Source organism: Mustela putorius, unplaced genomic scaffold (genome assembly GCF_011764305.1).
Source record: "Mustela putorius furo isolate JIRA1106 unplaced genomic scaffold, ASM1176430v1.1 tig00003988_pilon_pilon_pilon, whole genome shotgun sequence".
NCBI classification, from domain to species: Eukaryota; Metazoa; Chordata; class Mammalia; order Carnivora; family Mustelidae; genus Mustela; species Mustela putorius.
In genome coordinates this window covers 15,283,246-15,305,227 of record NW_025422127.1, presented here as the reverse complement: position 1 = coordinate 15,305,227, position 21,982 = coordinate 15,283,246, and the positions used below count along the sequence as shown (strand labels likewise).

Genomic DNA, 21,982 nt, shown 5'->3' with positions numbered 1-21,982 from the left:
CTGATGAACAAACACAACCATCTCTGACCACTTTCTAACTTCAATGGGCATTTCTAGTATGTCACAGTAAGCTGGATGATGGCTATTAGTTTCAAATATGTTTATAATATACATTTATTATGTTATTATTTATTTAAATCTTACCATAAAAGTAACATTCAATCCTTAATTTTAGTTCATTTTGTTCCATTTTCAATGAAAATACTTGTAACATTTTATCTAATATCTTTGAGACAGCTATCAAATACCACAAGGTTCTCTTTTCCTTTTACCTAATACAAACTATAACTATGTATGAGTCATTCTGCCATTCCTGGAATAAACCCCTTCTGATCAGAATATCATTTTTATTTATCACTTTTATTTATCATTTTATCATATTGCTGATTCTATCTGCTAATATTTTATTTATAATATGTATAACTGAACTCAGAAGCAAAACTAACTTTGAGGCTTAACTTGTTTTCAAACCTTCATCAGGTGTTAGTACCCAGTGGTCACACCAGGGGGGAAAAAAACTCAAAATGGTATCCTATATATAAGTTCCAGGTTTAAATTTTTTCCTGCACTTCAACTTACTCAACTAACATTTCTCAAGTATCCACTGTGTGTTTGTTAGACACTGGCAAAATAAAGATTTTTTTAAAACATATATCTTTGGTGGGGCACGTGCTTGGCTCAGTTCCTTAAGCCTACGACTCTTGATTTCAGCTCAGGTCATGATCTCAGGGTTGTGAGACTGAGCCCCAGGTTGGGTTTCCCACTCAGCAAGAAGTCTGCTTGAGGATTCTCTCCCTCTCTCTCTCTCCCTCTGCCCCCCCCACATGATGTGTGCATGTGTGCACACACGCTCTCTTTCTCTCAAATAAATAAACGAATCTTCAAAGTAAACTTTAAGAAAAAAATGTATCTTTGGGAGCACCTGGCTGGCTCAGTAAGAGGAGCATGGGATTCTTGATCTCAGTGTTGTGGGTTCAGCCACATATTGGGTGTAGAGAGTACTTAAAAATAAAATATTTAGGGGCACCGGGGTAACTTAGTTGGTTACGTGACCAATTCTTGATTTCAACTCAGGTCACAATCTCAAGGTCGTGAGACTGAGCCTTCTGTCAGGCTCTGTGCTCGGCATGGAGCATGCTTAAGATTCTCTCTCTTGCCCTCTGCTCCTCCACCCAGCTTGCAGTCTCTCTCTCAAAAAGAATAAAATAAAATAAAACCTTTTTTTTTTAAATGTATCTTTGGGATGCCTGGGTGGCTCAGTCATTAAGCATCTGCCTTCAGCTCAGGTCATGATCTCAGGGTTCTGGGATCAAGCCCTACATCAGGCTCTCTGCTCAGCAGAAAGCCTGCTTCTCTCTCTCCTGCTCCCCCTGCCTGAGTTTCCCACTCTCGCTGTGCCACTCTCTGTCAAATAAATGAATAAATTCTTTAAAATAAAATAAATAAAAAATAGAAAATGTATCTTTGACGCAAAAAAATTAAGTGAATAATGAAGAAACATACATGTAAATATAAATATACTATGACTGATTAATTTACATATATGTATAAAGCTGCACAAGGAAAACATAAAAGAACTGAAATTTGGTCTAAGTCCTGAAGGTAAATAGGAGAAACAGAGAGAACAAGAACTCTAAACATTTTTTTTTTTTTTTTTTTTGGTTCCAGGGACACCTGGGTGGTTCAGCTGGTTAGGCACCCAGCTCTTGATTTCACTCATGTAAATCTCAGGGTTATGAGATAAAGCCCCACTCAGGGCTTCATGCTCAGCAGGGAGTCTGCTTCTTTCCCTCTCCCTCTAGCCCCCCTAACTCATGCTTGCTCATTCTAAGTAAATAAGTCTTTTGTTTCTGAAGCAATCATTTCCACTTGCTCTTGAGTAATTTTAATTCCCATGACTGTGTCTCCTATAAAATAATGCTGTGACTAAAGGCAACTGGAATTGTGTGTTGGTATGACTGACAAGGCCTATATTTCTTTACATATTATGTACATAAGTTGGACTTAATATTTGTAGAGCTTGTTATTTGAAAAATCATTCTTAAATTCTTATTTTTTTCTATGAGTTTTTCAAATTTACCATGTTATTAACCATGTGGCTTTTCACAGTCCTTCACTATTCATTACTTACTAACTTCAAAATTCAAAATTAAATAGGTATAATAAAAAAGAGTGAGATCTTGCAACATAGATGAACCTAGAGGGCATTATGCTAAGTGAAATAAGTGAGAAAAAAACAAATATCACATGACTTTACTTATTCATGGAATCTAGAAAACAAAATAAATGAAAAAACAAGAACCAGAAACAGTCCTATAAATATAGGGAACAAAAGGGGAGATGGGTTGGGAGGGTGGGCAAAATGGGTAAAGGGGAATGGGAGATACAGGCTTCCAGTTATGGAACGAATAATAAGTAACAAGAATAAAAGGTACAGCAGAGGAAAAATAGTCAATGGTATTGTAATAGCATTGTATGGTGACAAATGGCAGCAAATATTGTGGTGAGCAAAGCGCATTATGTATAGACTTGTCACATCACCGTACTGTACACCTGAAAACAGCCTAACAACGCATGTCAACTCTACTTCAATTTAAATTTTTTTTAAATAAATAAATATGCAATGGTCGAAATATTCAGAAGAGAAGCCTTAAAAACCTAACATTCGAAATTCATGATGCTGCTGTTGCATGCTGTGTAAGATTACCACAACTTCTCTAACCATGTTCTATGGTCAGGTCATAAAGTAAAGTAAATTGAAAGCAAACTGAAACAAACTCAGGATGTTCCTTGACAAAGCACCTGGTTAACAATTTCCTAAAATATTACAGTCTGATAATCTGAAGAGAATAACGTGTACATAGTTGCCTATTAATCGTTAAGAACATATTAGATGCTGCTGGGAAGATAAGCCGGTGTAATCACTCTGGAAGATAAGAGTACTCAGTTTCAAAAATGTGCACCCACTTTGAGCAAATTCATTTCTAGAAATGTATCCTAAACATAAAAGCCAATGTAGAGAGATATATGGTTAAGGATATTCAGTGAAGCAGTTTTATTATACTGAAAAATTAATATGAAAATAAAATTTTCAGTGGTAAAAAGTATTCAAATAAATGCAATGGAACTTTATAAATTCATCAGAAATTACAGTACTCTACAGGTACCTAACAAAAGAAAAGTGGTCAAAACAAATTATTAAGAAAAGCTGGCAACACTGCATTATGCATACCTGCACTAATACAGCAGCCACTAGCTTCATGCAGACACTTTACATTTGATTAACTAAATTTAATTCTGGATTAATTATATTTAAATAGAATTTAAAATTCAGGTCCTCAGTCAACACATTTCAAGTGCTCAATAGGCACATGTAACTAGTGGCTACTATAACAGAGCAGATACAGAACGTTTCCATTATCACAGAAAGCTTTATTAGACAATACTAATGGATAGTATTCTATCTTTTTCTTAAGAGTTACTTATTTATTTACTTGAGAGAGAAAGAGCACAGAGGGGAAGGGGTAGCGGGAGCGACTCCCAAGCAGACTCCCCAGTGAGCACAGGAGCCCAGGGACACAGGCTAAATCCCTCGATCACACAACCCAGAGATCATGACCTGAACCAAAATCAAGAGTCAGATGTTCCAGCAACTGAGCCACCAGGCACCCCTGGTATTCTATCTTTTTCAGAGAAAGAAATGTAGAAGATTCTATACATAATAAAAATGACTACAGGGGCACCTGTGTCACTCAGTTGGTTGGACAACTGCCTTCAGCTCAGGTCATGATTCTGGAGTCCCGGGATCGAGTCCCACATCAGGCTCCCTGCTTAGCAGAGAGACTGCTTCTCCCGCTGACCTCTCTCCTCTCATGCTCTCTCTCCCGCTCTCTCTCTCAAATAAATAAATAAAATCTTTAAAAAAAAAAAAGACTAGAAACATATACATAGCAGTTTATCGCTAGGTAATGACACCTGGGGTTTTAAATTTTTGCTAAACTATTTCCTAACCTTACTACAATAATCTAAAGTGAATTTATTGTGTAATAAAATCATGAATTTCCCCTTTATCAAAAATAAAATATGCTCACTGTAAATAAATATTTCAGAATTTTTACAAAAGGAGAAGTCACAGAACTTCAAATTTAGAAGTATCCTTTTGAAGTTGTTATTTTGCCGTTTGGGGAATAGTCCATTTTAAAAATTTCTTTCCTCATACTTCATTCAGACTGGCACTAACACAGTTCTGAGATTTTTTTTTCCCCCAACCAAATGGCTAAATTCTCTGACCACATGTAGGGAATTATATGTCAATTTTTTAAAATTCATTTATTCTTTCTCAAAATGACTCACTACTTAGAAAAGTGAAAAATTATAATCACAGTGGTCAGCTGAAGTCTGAGTTTTCTCTATAAAAAAATACTGCAGCATGCCTCTATATCATTCTTTCTCACTGTGCTTCCATGGCAGCAAATGATTTTTATTACATATCTTTTACAGCAAAGCAGGTTTCCATGGAAACCACAGGGCAAACATCCATTACTACTGCCAAGGACTATTTATATAAGCACACCTAAACTGAGGTAACCACTAACTTTCTCTTAGTAATATTCTAAAATTAAATAATAGGTACTCTGATTCTGGTTTTGTTGGGTGTGTCTCTATGAACAAATTAAGAGATATGTAACGAAGAAAATTCTGTGCCCCTCTAGCAACAAAATGAGTCTATAGAAATCAAACAGAGGCAGAAAAAGACACAGAAAGTCATCAAGCCAGCGTACATACCAATCAATGCCATCTCATGCAAGAGAGCAAATCAGAATAGAAATCAGTGAAGCACCTAAATAACAAAGAAGAAATTCTCTCCCACTAACTCAATAGAACATGTAAATTTATCAAAGCCAAGATGCTGACTAATCAGGGGGAAAAAGGACCATCAGTAAGTCTTAAGATGGAAAAGGTGGTCACTCACCTCTCTTAACATACTGTTCTCTTTTTCCTTCTGCTCCAAAAGGCTTTCTAGGTGGTGGACATGCATCTCTGCCTCTGCCAGTCGTCTTGTTCTCTCATGGTCTTCTTCAGTAGCCTTAGCAGAAAGTCCTTTGCTCTGCAACATCTCCAGAAGTTTCTTGATGGATTCATCCCGAGCATTTAGGGTTTGCTTCTGAGTCTCAATACGCAGCTCCATTTCCTCCAAAGTCTTTCGAAGAAGGAACAGCTCTTTGGCCTGCCGCTCATGCTCCGCATGTAACCTCTGGAAGTTCTCCTCAGTCAGCTCTGCCACACAGGGTTCACCAGTCCTACCGCTACTGTCTTGCTGAAACAGCTGGTTGAGGTCCCTCTGGATCCGCAATTCATCCTGAAGAGCCTGGATTGTCATTTGCATGTGCTAGAAGCAAGACAAAAAAGAAAACTCCAAATCAGCTTTCCTCCTCAAGAAAAAAAAACAAAGCAGACTGGGGAAGTCAGGAAGTAGCTACCATGGCTCTCAGAACCCCAAATTCAATAAATTCTGTTTTTTTACATTGTCTCAAAAAAAAAAAAAATGATTGTGATAATCTATAAAGTCTCAGTAATTTAACATGTGTTTATTCCCAACAGGAAAGAGGACAGCTCCTCACTTTGCATGAGCCATAACAAAATAAAGAGATTGTTCAAAATCAGTAGGAGGTATTACAGAGAACCAAAGGGGAGGGGAGAGAAAGGGGAAATCTACAGGAATACAAACACATCATACAAAAGTTTCATCAAAAAGAGTGCCTGACTGGCTCAGTCAGATGAGCATGCAATGCTTGATTTTGGCTCAGTCTGCTTGAGATTCCCTCCCTCTGTCTCTCCCGCAATGCTCAGGCACTCTCTCTCTCTCAAATAAATTAATTAATTAAAAATGAAAAGTTTCAGGACCGCTGGGTGGCTCAGTGGTTAAGTACCTGCCTTTGGCTCAGGTCATCATCCAGGGTCCTAGGATTGAGCCCCATGTTGGGATTCATGCTCAGCAAAAAGCCTGCTTCTCCCTTTCCCTCTCTCTCTCCCCTTGCTTGTGTTCCCTCTCTCACTGTCTCTCTGTCAAATAAATAAATAAAATCTTTTCAATTAATTAATTTTTAAAAATTAAAAAAATTGAAAACTTTTTTAAAGTTTCACCAAAAAATACAAAGGATATCAAAACACAAAATGACTATTAATAAGTTAAATTCACATATTAAATAATTAATAATAAACAATAATTAAATAATAAAATATATAATAAAATAATAATTGTGTGTATTTATATTAATTAAAAATAAATAATAAAATAAAGTAAAAAATAAATTAAATCTTAAATAAGTTTTAAATAATAGTAAACAATAACTAACATTTTTAGAATCATATTTTTAGAAATGAAGAAACAGTAATAACAAAATCACTCCTTGTATTGAAGGTATTTAAGGAATGGCAGTATGCCACAGTGGAAAGAACACTAACCCACAATAAGAGACATGAGTTTTAGCACCAGCTCTCACACTAACTGCTATGCAATTGTGGACACAATGCCACTTTCAGCCTTTCAGACCCTTCATATTTAAAAATAAATAAGGATTTAAATACCTGCACCCTCTTTTCACAGAGTTAACAGTACCGTGGTAATCTTTGTAAGTTTATATTTTAAAACACAGGCTGTTAAAAGATTTTGGCAGACTGCAAAATACCAATGTAGTAAGTATCTCGAAGAAATGATCTGGCAAGGGTACAAAGGTGTACACAGGAAGATATTCATTCTTGTTTATAAAGTGACAAAATTAGAAACAACCTAAATAGATTTAATTAACAGGTGATGAGCTAAAGTAAATGAGAAATGTCCACACAATACCGATATTTACTGATTAAAAACTATGATCACAATATATTGTTTAAAAGTATAAAAAAGCTGACTACACAATACCAAGTATAGGATGATCTCAATTCTAATTTTCAAAAGAGCATATCAAACATGGAGATAAAAGTCTAAAAGGATATATAAGCAATTGCCAATGACTATCACAGGTATGGACAGCTTCTACATTTTTTTCATACTTTTCTATACTATCTAACCATGTGATCCTTTTGTAATTATTTTATTTTATTTATTTATTTATTTTTTAAATCTTATTTATTTGACAGAGAGAAATCACAAGTAGATGGAGAGGCAGGCAGAGAGAGAGAGGGAAGCAGGCTCCCTGCTGAGCAGAGAGCCCGATGCGGGACTCGATCCCAGGACCCTGAGATCATGACCTGAGCTGAAGGCAGCGGCTTAACCCACTGAGCCACCCAGGCGCCCATCCTTTTGTAATTAAAAAAACAAAAACAAAAACAAAACAAAACAAAAACCCTTTTAACCTAAAACCAAGAGAAACAGACTTCAGAGATGTCTGCTTGGGTACAGAATACCATCTATGTTCAATTTACTACCACTTTGTTAAAAGGGAGAGAGTAATATTTACTATAAATAAAATATTCATAAAAAATAAAAATATTTCTGGAAAGTCACACGAGAAATAATTTTTTTTTTTTAGAGGGTGCCTGGGTGATTCAGTTGGTTGGGCATCCAACTCTAGATTCCACCTGAGGTCATGATCTCAGGGTCATGAGATCAAGCCCTGTACCCTGCTCTCTGCTGACCATGGAGCCTGCTTGAGTTTCTCTCCCCACTCTGCCTTTCCCTCTCATTCTCTCTCTAATTAAAAAAAAAAAAAAAAAAGAAAGAAAGAAAGTAAAACTAGAATAGTTGAGGGACACCTTGTAAGAATCCTTTACTAGAAATGTATTGTATTCCTCTTAAAAATTTTTTTACCTGAAGTATAATATAATTGACATTGGATTTTTTTTAGTAACAGTCTTACTGAAATACAATTCACATACCATAAAGTTCACCAGTTTTAAGTACATAATTCAGTCATTTTTAGCATATAAAAAGTTGTACCTGGAACACTATCCGTTCTAGAACACTTCCATCACCCCTTGGAGAAATCCCATCCCAATTATGCATTCGCATCCCATCTCCTCTCCTCCCAACCATCCTCTTGAATTTGAACAGATGTTCTACTCACTCAAAAATTAAATTTTAAAGAAGTTTATATTTTATACTTAAAAAAGAATGAAATTCTGATGCATGGTACAACATGGATGAAATCTAAATAAATCAGTCACAAAAGACAAATATATGATTCCACTTACATGAAGTATCTAGAGTAGTCAAATTTATAAATGCAGGAAGTAGAAGAATGGCTGCCAGGGCCTGGGGGTTGGGGAGGGATGGGGAGTCACTGCTGAATAGGTACACAGATTCAATTTTACAGGATGAAAAGAGTTCTGGAGGTGGATGGTAATAATGTTTGCATAACATAATGTACTTTATGCCACTGAACTTGCAAAATAGTTAAGATGGTAAATGTTTCGGGGCATCTGGTGGCTCAGTTGGTAAGCATCTCCCTTCAGCTCGGGTCACAATCCCAAGAGTCCTGGGATCGAGCCCTGCACCAGGCTCCCTGCTCAGTGGGGAGCCTGCTTCTCCCTCTCCCTCTGCCTGCCGCTCCCCTTGTTTGTACTTTCTCTGTCAAATAAATAAAAACTTTAAAAAAAAAAAAAGATGGTAAATATAAGGTGTATTTTATAACAATAAAGAAAATGAGGAAAGATGATGTCTGCCATAAAATTCCAATGTATGGATATGGAAATAATTTATTTATGACTACTGATAAACATTTGGGTTGGTTCTCAGTTTACACTATTACAACTGGCACCTTCATATGTTTGTCTTTGTACATGTATCCAATTTTTTCCTAGGGATAAATTCTCAAAGGTAGAATTGCTTAACTGGGAGGATATGCAATTATAATTTTGATATATATTAAAATTATCTCTAAAAGGGTCTGTACACATTTAAACTTAACACCAAACCATATCTGGAGTGGCCATTTCCCACACATTTTAAAACTCTGGGCATTTTCTTTCTTTTACTGGCATTTCTTCAATTACAAGCATGGCTGAATATCTAGCCACATATCTACTGGCACCTTGCAGTCCTTCCTTTGTGACTCATCTATTCTTGTTCTTTGCCCATTTTGTTATTTTCCTAAGTGGATTAAATAACCTTCGCCTGCTGTGTATGTTACAAATATTTTTTCCAAGGTTGTCATTTTTCTTTTAACAATGTTTATGATGAGTATTATAGAGAATTTATTCATTTATTTAGTGCAAACATACAAACTGTTTCTTTCATAGTTTCTGGTTTTGCTATTATGCTTGGCGAGTAGTGAATTTTCAATTCTGATAATCTTCAAACTTCTGAAAAGCACTGCTTTTTTCTTACCAAGAACAGAATTATCAGATATTTTAATTCAGGAACAGGATTTCTTTAAATGCATTTAACTATCAGCATCACCCTGTAAAGATTCTTAACAACTGTAGAGTTCCAAAATCCTTAGTAAAAAGATATGTCAAAATGCTAATTCTCTGAAGTCTAGGATCAATTCTAGTTTCCTTCTTTACCCCTGGAAATAAAAAAACCCAGAAAAAGTCTGAGTGAATTTATCCCAAAGAGAAATATCAAAAGTAAAATTCAACAATGAAACTGATTTCTAGGTACAACTGTTCCTCGTTTTTTTGGACATTCATCACTATTCAAGTCAGGAGAAACAGACGTTGACCAGAACAGCTTTTGGTCTCACATATACTTTACCACTTGTGTTTATATCTAGTATAGCAATTATCATTTTGGTGAAGAAAAAATTACAGCTACTAACTAAGGTCTACTTCTTCAGTTCTGCTTGTACACATTTTACTATGAAATATTTCCTAGGAAATACAAAATGATGGTCTGACTGGCAGTCTAGAAAGCTACAGAGCAATCTTCTCCATTGAAATAGGAATCACCATTCCTACTTAAAGCCACATTCAAGCTAGCTTTACTTAAAAAAAATTCTTGCCAGTTCCCTTGGGAGAAGCAGCAGCAGGCTAGAAGCCAGGCTACTCCTTCTCCAGCATATTCATACAGATGATAAAATGAGCAAACCTGCACATCTCACAGACATTTACAAGTGTCTTACACAGTGATCAACCAAAAACAGAGAGCAGCATCAGGAGAGCTTCTATTTGGGAACTCTGCTCATGACACTCCCCAAAACGAACTCACACTTCTCACATTCCAAATGTTATACCAACACTCACTAGTCTACCACTTTCCACTCTGACATTCAGTTGATCTAGAAAGACTGGAAAAGTAACGGCTTAAAATTTACTCCAAGGACTGTGCTATTATTACACCAAACTGTATCTCAATGAAATGGCAGCACACTGTGAACAACCGTAATCTCTGACAGGGACTATGACTTAATTAGAAAATTAACACATCTATCTGCGAAAACAATGAAAGATTACCCTTCATACAATATCTTTCGGGTACATATCAGAAACTCCTGTGAGGCAGAACTTCCCAAATATAATCATTAGTTTTCTTGGAACAACAGAACACTTTGATCCAGTTTATCCTGATTTCTAAAATGACAGAACTTTGTAGTCTAGAGCTACTTTTAATTAGGAAAAAAGAAAAAATACAGTATTGCTCCCCACCTTTTCCACGGGAATATGTTCCAAGATCCCCACTGGATGCCTAAAACTATGGATAGTACCAAATCCTCTATATCCTAAGTTTTTTCTAATACATACATATCTATGATAAAAATTTAATTTATAAATTAAACATAGTAAGAGATTAACAAAAATACCTAAAATAGAACAATTATAACAATATGCTGTAATAACAGTTATGTGAATGTGGTCTCTCTGTCAAAATATCTTGTTGTACTGTACTCAACCTTCTGATGATAATGTGAGATGATAAAATGCCTACGTGACAGACTGAAGTAAGGTGAATGACGCAGGCACTGTGAGGTAGCGTTAGGCTATAAGTGACCTTCTAACAGTAAATCAGAAGGAAAATGAGGTCTGCTTCTGGACCATAAGTGACCACCAGTAACTGAAACCACAGAGAGCAAAACCATGCAAAGGGCAGACTACTCTACTATAGATACAAGAAAATGGTCAACGTTAAAAACAATACATCATGGAGAACTCAATGCACCATTTGTCAAGATGATCCATTAGAAAAAGTACCAGTATTGCACCATATTATGTTAAATTAAAAACAGTTTTTTCTGAAACATATAAATGTATACATTAAGGAACCTTATTCATGTAAGATGCAAAAGAGCTTATAATAATTCTTATTGAAGTCGTCTGAGTCAAGCTTACAGCTTCCTCAGGCTATGTGATGGTCTGATCTGTACTGCCATTTTACTATATCCCTAAACAACAGCACCTACCAGACTAATCTGAAATGTATTTCTTTGTTTCTGCCTTCATTAAAAATTTTCTAGGACTTGGGGCAGTCATCTCTTTACTCTGGGGCATAGCATAGTGCTTGGTATAGTTAGTGCTCAATAAATTTTTGATGAAAGAATGACCAAAACAAATTTTGAAAAATTATTTTGAAAGTAAACAGCTAGTAGATAGTACATCAAATTTTCCTAGAAAGCTGTATCTTTCCCCTATAATACAATAAATTATTCATCTTCTCTAGCAATTAGTTCTTTACCAACTACAATAAAAAAATTCTATCTTAAATACTAACTATCCAAAATACAAAGAAAATCCTATCAAAAAATGTTAACTATATACTCCGGATTTATTTGTGGTTTTTTTTTTTTAAAGTAACCTCTATACCCAATGTGACATTTGAACCCACCACCCCAAGATCAAAAGTCACATGCTCCACTGATTCATCCAGCCAGCCATCCCTGAATTTATTCATGTTCAATCTAAAACAAACAGAAGCCTTTTCAGATAATCAACAGTCAACAAGAACTTTATACTTTTAGTACTGTACAAAGCACATAGAGTTCTTGTCCAAAAATAAAGCTTAGAAAATGATAAAACATAACAGTTACAGAGATACACTCACTCACCAGCACTATATCTTATCACAAATTGTAAATTAAGAACAATATTCAAGAGGCACGTAGGTGGCTCAGTTGGTTAAGCGCAGCTGCCTTTGGCTTGAGTCCTGATCCTGGGGTCCTGGGATCGAGCCCCATGTCAGGATCTCTGCTCAGTGGAGCATACTTGTCCCTGTCCCTCTGCTCAGTGGAGCATACTGCTCCCCCTGCCTGTGCGTACTCTCTGTGCGTCAAATAAATAAATAAAATCTTTAAAAAAAAAAAAAAGGAAAGAAAGAAAACAATATTCAAGAGAGAAATGGGACACATACATGTAAAGCACTTCTTCTACATGCAATATAGTAAGATGAAGTTTGGAACCTATTAGAGATCACTTGAGCTAGACTCATGAATCCTTAATATGAAAAGAAAGTATTCTAATTTCTGTCATTTTAGAAGGAACTTGGTGAGTAATTTAATCAGTCTGAGTCTCAGCAACTGAAACAGTGGAAGTGCCTCTAAGGTAATTCATTTCTTCTTCTTTTTTTTTTTTTTTAAATATTTTATTTATTTATTTCTATTAGAGAGAGAGAGAAAGAGAGAGCACAAGTAGGGGTTGAGAAAGAGGGAGAGAGAGAGAAGCAGGCTCCCCTCTGAGCTGGGAGCCTGACATGGGGCTCGACTCCAGGACCTGGAGATCATGACCCGAACTGAAGGCAGATGCTCAACCATCTGAGCCACACAGGTGCTCCTCATTTCTTCTAATCATCAGTTTACTATTAACACAGTTGATGACAAGGATTTATTTTCTGTGCAGCAAATATTAAACCAAAATCAAGTTCTCAGACTAATCTAAACATCAGCAAGAGACACACTCCAATGCAAGAAACAACCCCACAGAATTCAAATGGATAAATTAAAATTATCAGGCACCTGGATGCCTTAGTTGTTAAGCAACTGCCTTCAGCTCAGGTCATGATCCCAAGGTCCTGGGATCGAGGCCTACATCAGGATTCCTGCTCGACGGGAAGCCTGTTTCTCCCTCTCTCACTCCCCCTTGCTTGCGTTCTCTCTCTCTCTGTGAAATAAACAAAATCTTTAAAAAAAAAAAAAAAAAAGAAGGAGAAGAAGAAGAAGAAAAGAAAAAGAAAAAGAAAAATTATTTAACATTCTCACCCTCTAATTTGAGTTGATTCTCCTCTAAAAAAGAAAGAGTCAAGAAAATGAACAAGCAATTATACAGAATTCTAGCAGCTACTCTCTGCTCCTGAATCCAGTTAATATAAGAATATCTATCTTTATGGTAGTACAACCCAGAATGGAAGTTAAAGAATAAATGAAAATGCTATCAAAATAGGGAAACCCTAAGGTCAAAATACAGTTGGCCCTCAAGAATGAACAACATGGGTTTGAACAGCATGGGTCCACTTACACATAGATTTTTTTTTTCAATAAACAGTATAGTACTATAAATGTAACCACATTTTCTCTCTTTTTTTTAAGATTTTTTTAAAAGTTAACATATAATGTATTATTTGTTTCGGGGCATTTTTTTTTTAAGATTTTATTTATTTACTTGACAGAGAGTAAGAGCACAAGCAAGGGGAGCAGCAGAGGGAGAGGGAAAAGCAGGCTCCACTGAGCGGGGGGCCTGATGTGGACTCAATCCCAAGAATGAACAGAAGGCAGGCACTTAACCAAATGCGCCACCCAGGCACCCCTTCCTCATGATCTTCTTTAAAAAAAAAACTTATTTATTTGACAGAGAGAGAGAAAGAGAGAGAGAGAACACAAGCAGGGGGAGTGGGAGAGGGAGAAAGCAGGCTTGCCGTCGAGCAGGAAGCCTGAAGTGGGCCTCCATCCCAGGAGGGATGATCTGAGCAGAAGACAGATGCTTAACAACTGAGCCACCCAGGCTCCCCCTCATGATTTTCTTAATAACATTTTCTTTTCTCTAGCTTGCTTTATTATAAGAATACAGTATATAATACATATACAAAATATGTGTTGTTTATATAATCAGTAAGGCTTCTAGTCAAGAGTATGCTATTAATACTTAATCTAGGGGAAGTCAAAAGTTATATGCAGATTTTCAACAGTATAGGGAACAGTGCCCCTAACCCCCACACTCCTCAAAGGTCAACTGTACATTTCATATTTTATGGCCTCATAATCAACAATTCAAGTAACAATAAACCACTTTTACTACAAGTCCTAGAAATTCCAAATTAGTTTTAGTTACACCCAAATTGCCATACTATCATCTACCCCTTCACCTCTATTTATGCAGTCTCTGCCCGGAAAGGGAAACTCTATCACTCTCAGTAAAATCTTACTTGTCCTTTCACTTTTAGCTCAGGCATTATGTCCTCTAGAAAGCCTGTTCAGACTCCCCCAACTGAAAGAAAGACAGAAAAAGGGAAGAAGGAATTGGTAAAAGAAGTATAGAAAGGACAGAACCCCAAAACAGAAATTAAAATAGTAAAACTATCGTGCTAAGCAATACCAGGATTGAAGAGATTCATCTCATTGTAAATAACATCCAAGTAACTTAAAACAAACAAACCCAACACTTCAAAAGTAAAATCCACCAGCAAAGGGATCCTACCACAACCATTTCCATAAATGTTTAACCTGAAAACATTCAGCAGTTAACAACTGCAGTGGCAGAACTACAAACTACAAGAAAGATACTGTTCATTCCAGCTGCATTTCAAGTATCAAATTCACTTCTTTCTTCATTTTCTATAACCCAAAAGTTGCAAACACCTGCAACAAAGGTAAATGAGGTTAACAAAATCCCCAAACTTAGTCAATGAAATACTGGTATGTGAATCAAAAAGAAAGAAAAATAAAGAACAAAGAGTTAGGTGATATGCATCAGCTATGAGAGTGATAACAGCTAATCTTGCCAATGCTGCTTTGGGGAATAGATTTTGCTGAATGAATACACACAGGAAGCAAGAAGTTTAGCAATCTGAAGGGAGTCCCTGCTGACATTCAGCTGCAGCACACAACATAAAGCTGCCAGGGGCTGATGTCTGAGTGCCACAGAGCTATGTCAACACTGAAGTCACTGTGTGCCCACAGCTTATCAGAAACTATAGAATTTCTTTCTCCCTCCCCCACCACGTTCTCCAGAGAAAGAAGCAAGGAAGACTGATACTAAGAGTACAAGGAGATCATGACCTTAGAGCCTTAAAGAAAAGCATTCATGTACAGTGCTACTATTTAAAATACTTTGACAGGGGCGCCTGGGTGGCTCAGTGGGTTGAAGCCTCTGCCTTCAGCTCGGATCATGATCTCAGGGTCCTGGGATCAAGCCCCGCATCGGGCTCTCTGCTCAATTGGCAGTGGGCTTCCCTCTCTCTCTCTCTCTGCCTGCTGTTCTGCCTACTTGTGATCTCTGTCAAATAAATAAATAAAACCTTAAAAAAAAAAAAAGGAAAAAAAGAAATACTAAGAACAAGTGTAGTCAGAAATGAAAGGTATAAGAATCAGAAAAGAAGAAACAGTCATTATAAAGGATTATATGATAAAAACTCGGAAAAAAATTACAGACAAGACATCTGTATCAAGAGTTCAGCAACCTGGTAAATGTAAGATCAACATGTAAAAACCACATTTCTCTACAAAGAAACAAATCTTTCAAAAGTATAATTAAAAAGAGAGAGAGAGAGAGAAGCTTGATAAGAACAAAAAGGTACCTGGGGATAAATATGAACAACAACAACAGAAATACAAATCTTTTATAGATAAAATAAAAAATCATTCTAAAAAGTAACTGAGATAAATATTTATTGTACACAATCCTTTAATATTCTCCATGGCAATCACCAAATAAGGTGTGACTAAGACTCTTGCACATGCTTCTATAAAAATAGAATAAAATAGCATAGGTAAAAGAAATCTTTAATAATTAATGAAATTTCTTGAAAAATTAATGAAGAAACAAAAAAAATGAATTTGGGTAGTAAACAACAGTATAAAGATTGCCTCATGTTTTAGCATTGCTGTTAAGAGCAAATAAAAGCACCAGAATCTTCGTGGGGTATAAAAAGGAAAACTAATTTGCTGACTCTCACCAATTCTATCATATAAACCCCAATAAATACATTTGTTACCATTATTTTCAAATATTTAATTCCTGCACCCATATTTACCACATCATATTTGGAATTCAAATACTTAGACATAAGTCCACAAAATCTTTCACCACTTCACCTGACTGAATACTTTTAAGTAAAATATATTTAGACATCTATGTTAGAAAGCACACTTGATAAAATTAAAAACTGACACACTGAACTTAACCAAAATTAAAACTTTATCAAAACTTTTATCAAACTGACTATTATAAACTGGTAAGTCACATACTGGGAGAAATAGTGACTGTCCAAGGACTTGCATCCTGAATACATAAACAATTCCTCTAACACAAATAAAAACAAACACACTAATGCTTTAAAAATGAGTGAAAGACTTATATACGTTGTAAAGAAAGATACACAACTAGCCAATGTGCAAGTGAAAAAATGACCAATGTCATTAGTAATTACAGAAATGAAAATTAAAACGAGAATGAGATGCCACCACATACCCACTAGAAGAGTAACATGTTAACATTGGTAACCACCAATGTTAGGAAACATGTGAAGCAACCAGAATGTGAAATTATACCAATACTCTGGAAATTAGTCTGCCAGGTGTTTTTTTTTTCTTTTTCTTTTTCTTTTTTAAGATTTTACCTACTTGTGATCTCTGTCAAATAAATAAATAATAATTTTTTAAAAAAAGATTTATTTGAGAGGGACAGCATGCAAGCAAGCATGAGTGGGGGGGTGGTAGAGGGAGAGGGAGAAGCAGACTCCCCAACTGAGCAGGGAGCCCAACGAGGGGCTCGATCCCAGGACCCTGGGATCATGAACTGAGCCAAAGGCAGATTCTTAACCAAGTGAGCCATCCAAGTACCCCAGCCAGTTTCTCATAAAGTCTCCTAGGTATCTCCCTAAGAGAAGTGAAAACGTGTCCACAAGCACATATGTATAAAAAGAACATTTACGGGGTCCCTGGGTGGCAGGGTCAGATAAGCATCCAACTCTTGGTTTCAGCTTAGGTCATGACCTCAGGGTCATGAGATGGAGCACTGCATCCAGGTCCGAGCTCAGGGAGGAGTCTGCTCAAGTTTCTCTCTCCTTCCCCCCATACCGTCCCTCCTTCTCAACAACAACAAACAAAAAATCAAGACTTAAAGGTATACCTTTGAAAAGGAAAAACTAAATATTCAAGATATTTTAACTGGTAACAACTTCACTTAAAAGAAACAACAGTAATTTAGTCAATTTAAGAACTCTTCCAGTTCTAACATGCTCTGTAGGATGTTCTATCACCTGACTCAGCGGCAACATTACATTCTTTTTTTTTTTTTAAAGATTTTTTTCTTTATTTATCTGACAGAGATCACAAGTAGGCAGAGAGGCAGGCAGAGAGAGAGGAGGAAGCAGGCTCTCTGCAGAGCAGAGAGCCCGATGTGGGGCTCGATCCCAGGACCCTGGGATCATGACCTGAGCTGAAGGCAGAGGCTCAACCCACTGAGCCACCCAGGTGCCCCCAACGTTACATTCTTAAACTGGTAAAAGAGAAAAAGGCAGAAGCTTAGGGTTTTAAAGACTGATTCAGGAGTTCCTGGGTGGCTCGGTCAGTTGAGTTACCAACTCCTAGTTTTGGCTCAGGTCAAGATCTCGGGGCCATGAGATAAAGCTCCTCATTGGGCTCTCTGAGCTCAACAAGGAATCTGTGAGATTCTCTCTCTCCTTGGCCCTCTGCCACTCTCCCCAGCTCACAAGTGTGCACACTCTCGCTAAAACTGGTGAATAAATCTTAAAAAAAAAAAAAAAAACCCTCATTCAAATATGCAACAAAAGAAATAACCATCAACAATGTGCCTTAGTTTTCTTCAGATCTCTCTCTCTCTCTCACTCATACACACACACACACACACACACATACACACACATACACACTCTGTTATGGGTTTATAAATCATATAAATGATGTCATCTGTACATGCTTCTCTTTACAACTTGTTTTGTTACTCTAGCTAATGTGCCTGAGAATGGAAAGTGCTGTATCCACTATGAAAAAGAGTAGGAAGCTCCTCAAAAAATTAAAAATAGAACTATGGGGGGCTCCTAGGAGGCTCAGTCAGTTAAGGAGCCGCCTCTTGATTTTGGCTTGGGTCATGATTTCAAGGTGGTGGATCAAGCCACTGAGTTGGGATTCTCTCTCTCCCCTTCCCTCTGATTTCCCACCCTGCCCCTGACCTATGTGCTCTAAAAAAAATTAAATTAAATTTAAAAATAGAACTACTATATGATCCAACAAGTCTTCAACTGCTGAGGGTGTTTACCATCTCTTTATCCAATTAATGTGAATACACCCAAGTTACACTACAGATATATTAGTATGCTGCTGCCAAACACAAAATACTACACACACACACACACACACACACACACACACACACACACACACAGGATTACCTTTCAAAATCTGAAACAATCTAAATTCCAAAATACATCTGCCGTAAGTATTTTGGAAGAAGGGATTTTGTACCTATATTCCATTTTATGAGTTCCTCACAATTGAGTATGATGTTCACTGTGTGTTTTTCCTAAATGACCTTTATCATGTTGAGGTATGGTCCTTCTAAACCTACTTTGTTGAGGGTTTTTATCAGGAATGGATGTGGTACTTTCTCAAATGCTTTTTCTGCATCTATTGAAATGATCATATGGTTTTTATCCTCTTATTTGTGTGATACACATTGACTAGGATTTCCAAGTACTTAACCACCCTCTGAATCCCAGGAATAAATCCCACTTGATCATGGTGGTGATTGACTTTTTTAATGCAGTGTTGAATTTGTTTGCTAGTATTTTGTTAAGAATGTTTGCATCTATGTTCATCAGAGATATTGGCCTGTACTTCTCTTTTTCAGTGGTGTCTTTTCCTGGTTTTGGTATTGGGCTGATACTGGCCTCATAGAATGAATTTGGAAGTTTTCCTTCTTCTTCTATTTTTTGGAATAGTTTGAGAAGAATAGGTACCAACTCTTCTTTAAATGTTTGGTAGAGGGGCGCCTAGGTGGCTCAGTTGTTAAGCATCTGCCTTCAGCTCAGGTCATGATCCCAGGGTCCTCAGGATCCCTCCTGGGCGAGAAGCCTGCTTCTCCCTCTCCCACTCCCCATGCTTGTGTTTCCTCTCTTGCTGTATGTCTGTCAAATAAATAAATAAAATCTTTAAAAAATAAAAAATAAAATGTTTGGTAGACTTCACCTGTGAAGATGTCTGGTTCAATTTCACTTTTGGTAATCATTGATCCTATTCAAATCTTCTATTTCCTCCTGATTCAGTTTTGGGAGGTTATATGTTTCTAGGAATTTATCCATTTCTCTTAAGATGCCAAATTTGTTGACATTTAATTTTTCAAAATATTCTCTTTTAATTTATTTCTGAAGTGTCAGTTGTTATTTCTCCTCTTTCTTTCTGGTTTTGTTTACTTGAGTCCTCTTTTTTTTTTTTCTTTTTAAATGAATCTGGCTAGAGGTTTACCTATTTTGTTGATTTTTTCAAAGAACCAGATCCTGGTTTCAGTTATCTGTTCTATATTTTTTAATTTCTATACCATTTATTCCTGCACTAATCTTTTATTTTTTTTCTTCCTTCTGTTGGTTTGGGATTTTGTTGTTCTTTTTCTAGCTCCTTTAGGTGTAAGCTTAAATTGTTTATTTGAGATTTTCTTGTTTCTTGAGATAGGCCTATATTGCTACAAACTTCCCTCTCAGAACTGCTTTTGCTGTATCCCAAAAGGTTTTGGACCACAGTGCTTCATTTTCCTTTGTTTGCATGTGATTTTTAATTTCTTTGATTTCTTGGCCAACCCAATTCATTGTTTAATAGCATGTTATTTTGTCTTGATGTATTTGTGCACTTTCCAGATTTTTTCTTCTGGTTGATTTCTGGTTTCACAGCATTGTGGTCAGAAAAGAGGCATGGTATGACTCTAATCTTTTAAAATCTGTTTAGACTTGTTTTGTCAATGTTCCATGTGCACTTGAAAAGAATGTGCATTCTGTTTTAGGATGAAATGTTCTAAATATATGTTAGATCTATCTGATACAGTGTGTCATTCAAAGCCAACATTTCCCTGTTGATTTTTTTTTTGGGGGGGGGGTCTCTACAACCAACACGGGTATTGAAGTCACAACTCCAAGATCAAAAGTCGCACCCTCCCCCTACCGTGCCATGTCAGCCAGATGCTTCCCCTTGATTTTGTATGGATGATCTGTCCATTGATGTAACTGGGTTGTTAAAAAGTCCCCTACTATTATTGTATTACTGTCAATTAGTTCTTTTATGTTTGTTACTAACTCTTTTATGTATTTGCTTCTATGCTGGATACATACATTTTTACAATTGTTGTATCTTTTTTTATATAAGATATAAAAGATATCTATATAAAAGATACAATTGTTGTATCTTTTATTGTTATATAGTGTCCTTCTTCATCTTTTGTTACAACCTTAGTTTTAAGGTCTATTTATTCCAATGTAAGTATTCTATCCCGGCTTTCTTTGGACAATTGTTTGTTAAATATTTCTCCAACCCCTCATTTCAATCTGCAGGTGTCTTTAGGTCTAAAATGAGTCTCTTGCAAACAGCATATAGATGAATCCTGGTTTTTTTATCCATCCTGTTACCCTACGTCTTTTGATTTAGTCCATTCCCATTCAAAGTAATTGTTGATAGATATGCATTTATTGCCATTTTATTATTTGTTTTGTGGTTGTTTTTGTAGTTTTCCTCTGATCCTTTCTTCTCTTGCTCTTTCATGGTTTGTTGGCTTTCTTTAGTGATTTACTTGGATTCCTTTCTCTTTATTTTTTGCATATCTATTACTGGGTTTTGATTTGTGGTTACCATTAGATTTGTATACAACACTTTATGCACATAGTAGTCTAAATTAACTTGATGGTCACTTAAGTTTGAACTCATTCCTTACTCCTCTCCCACCCCATGTTTTAAATATATGGTGTCATATTTTATATACTTTTGTGAATCCCTTGACTGATTTTTACAGATATCTTATTTTTACCGTTTTTATGTTTCATACTTTTCATACTCCCACCTGTGGTCTTTCTTTTCTACTCAGAATCCCCTTTAATAATTCTTTCAGGGCTGGTTTAGTGGTCATGAACTCCTTTAGTTTTTGTCTGAGAAACTCTTTATATCTCCTTCTACTCTGAATGATAACCCTGATGGACAGAGTATTCTTGGCTGCAGATTCTTCCCTCTTAGCACTTTGAATGGATCATGCCATTTCTGCCCCTTTCTCTCTTCCCCGGAGATCCCTATACTGCAAATATTATGCTTGATGGAGTCACTGAGTCCTCTAAGTTTGTTCTCATTTTGCAGAGTTGTTTTTTCCCCTCATTTCCTCAGCTTGATTACTTTCCATTTGTTCCTCTGCTTCCTCCATTTATTTATTTATTTAGCCTGCTATTTATTCCTTCAAGTGTATTTTTAATCTCAATTATTATATTCATCTCTGATTTGTTATTTTTCTCTCTCTCTTATAAAGGTCTCACTGACGTTCTCTACTCTTCTCTCAAGTCCACCGACTGATCTTTATAATCATTACTTAAAATTCTCCCTCACATATATTACTTACCTGTTTCACTTGGGTCTCTTGCTGTGACTTTATCCTATTCTTTCATCTGAGACATATTACCCTGTCTCCTCATTTTGCCTAAATCTGTTTCTGTGAGTTAGGAAAGTTAGCTAGATCCCCTGCTCTTGAAAGGAGTGGGCAGGCACACACTTTATTAAGGTGGTGCTGATCCTCTTCCACAGGGGATACATAGCTGCTACTGAGACTGGGTCAGACAGGACCACTCCTGGAAGGGCGTACACAGAATGGGGTACAGCTTTAAGAAAATATGAGCGGCCTCTGCAGGAAGTCAAAAGAG

The 21,982-nt window shown here is 36.4% G+C and overlaps 1 protein-coding gene across 15 annotated transcripts in view; it reads right to left on the bottom strand.

Annotated features, from left to right (window-relative positions):
• The window catches only part of ERC1 (ELKS/RAB6-interacting/CAST family member 1), a 558,286-nt gene that overhangs the window by 455,321 nt on the left and 80,983 nt on the right, over positions 1 to 21,982 (bottom strand). For all 15 annotated transcript variants that reach the window (XR_006604246.1, XM_045071559.1, XM_045071558.1 and 12 more), the window contains exon 3: positions 4,973 to 5,389. Coding sequence is in view for 14 of the 15 variants with exons in the window: in XM_045071559.1 (XP_044927494.1) it covers positions 4,973 to 5,389 (417 nt within the window). In the remaining variant the exon portion in view is untranslated. The remainder of the gene's footprint in view (positions 1 to 4,972; positions 5,390 to 21,982) is intronic.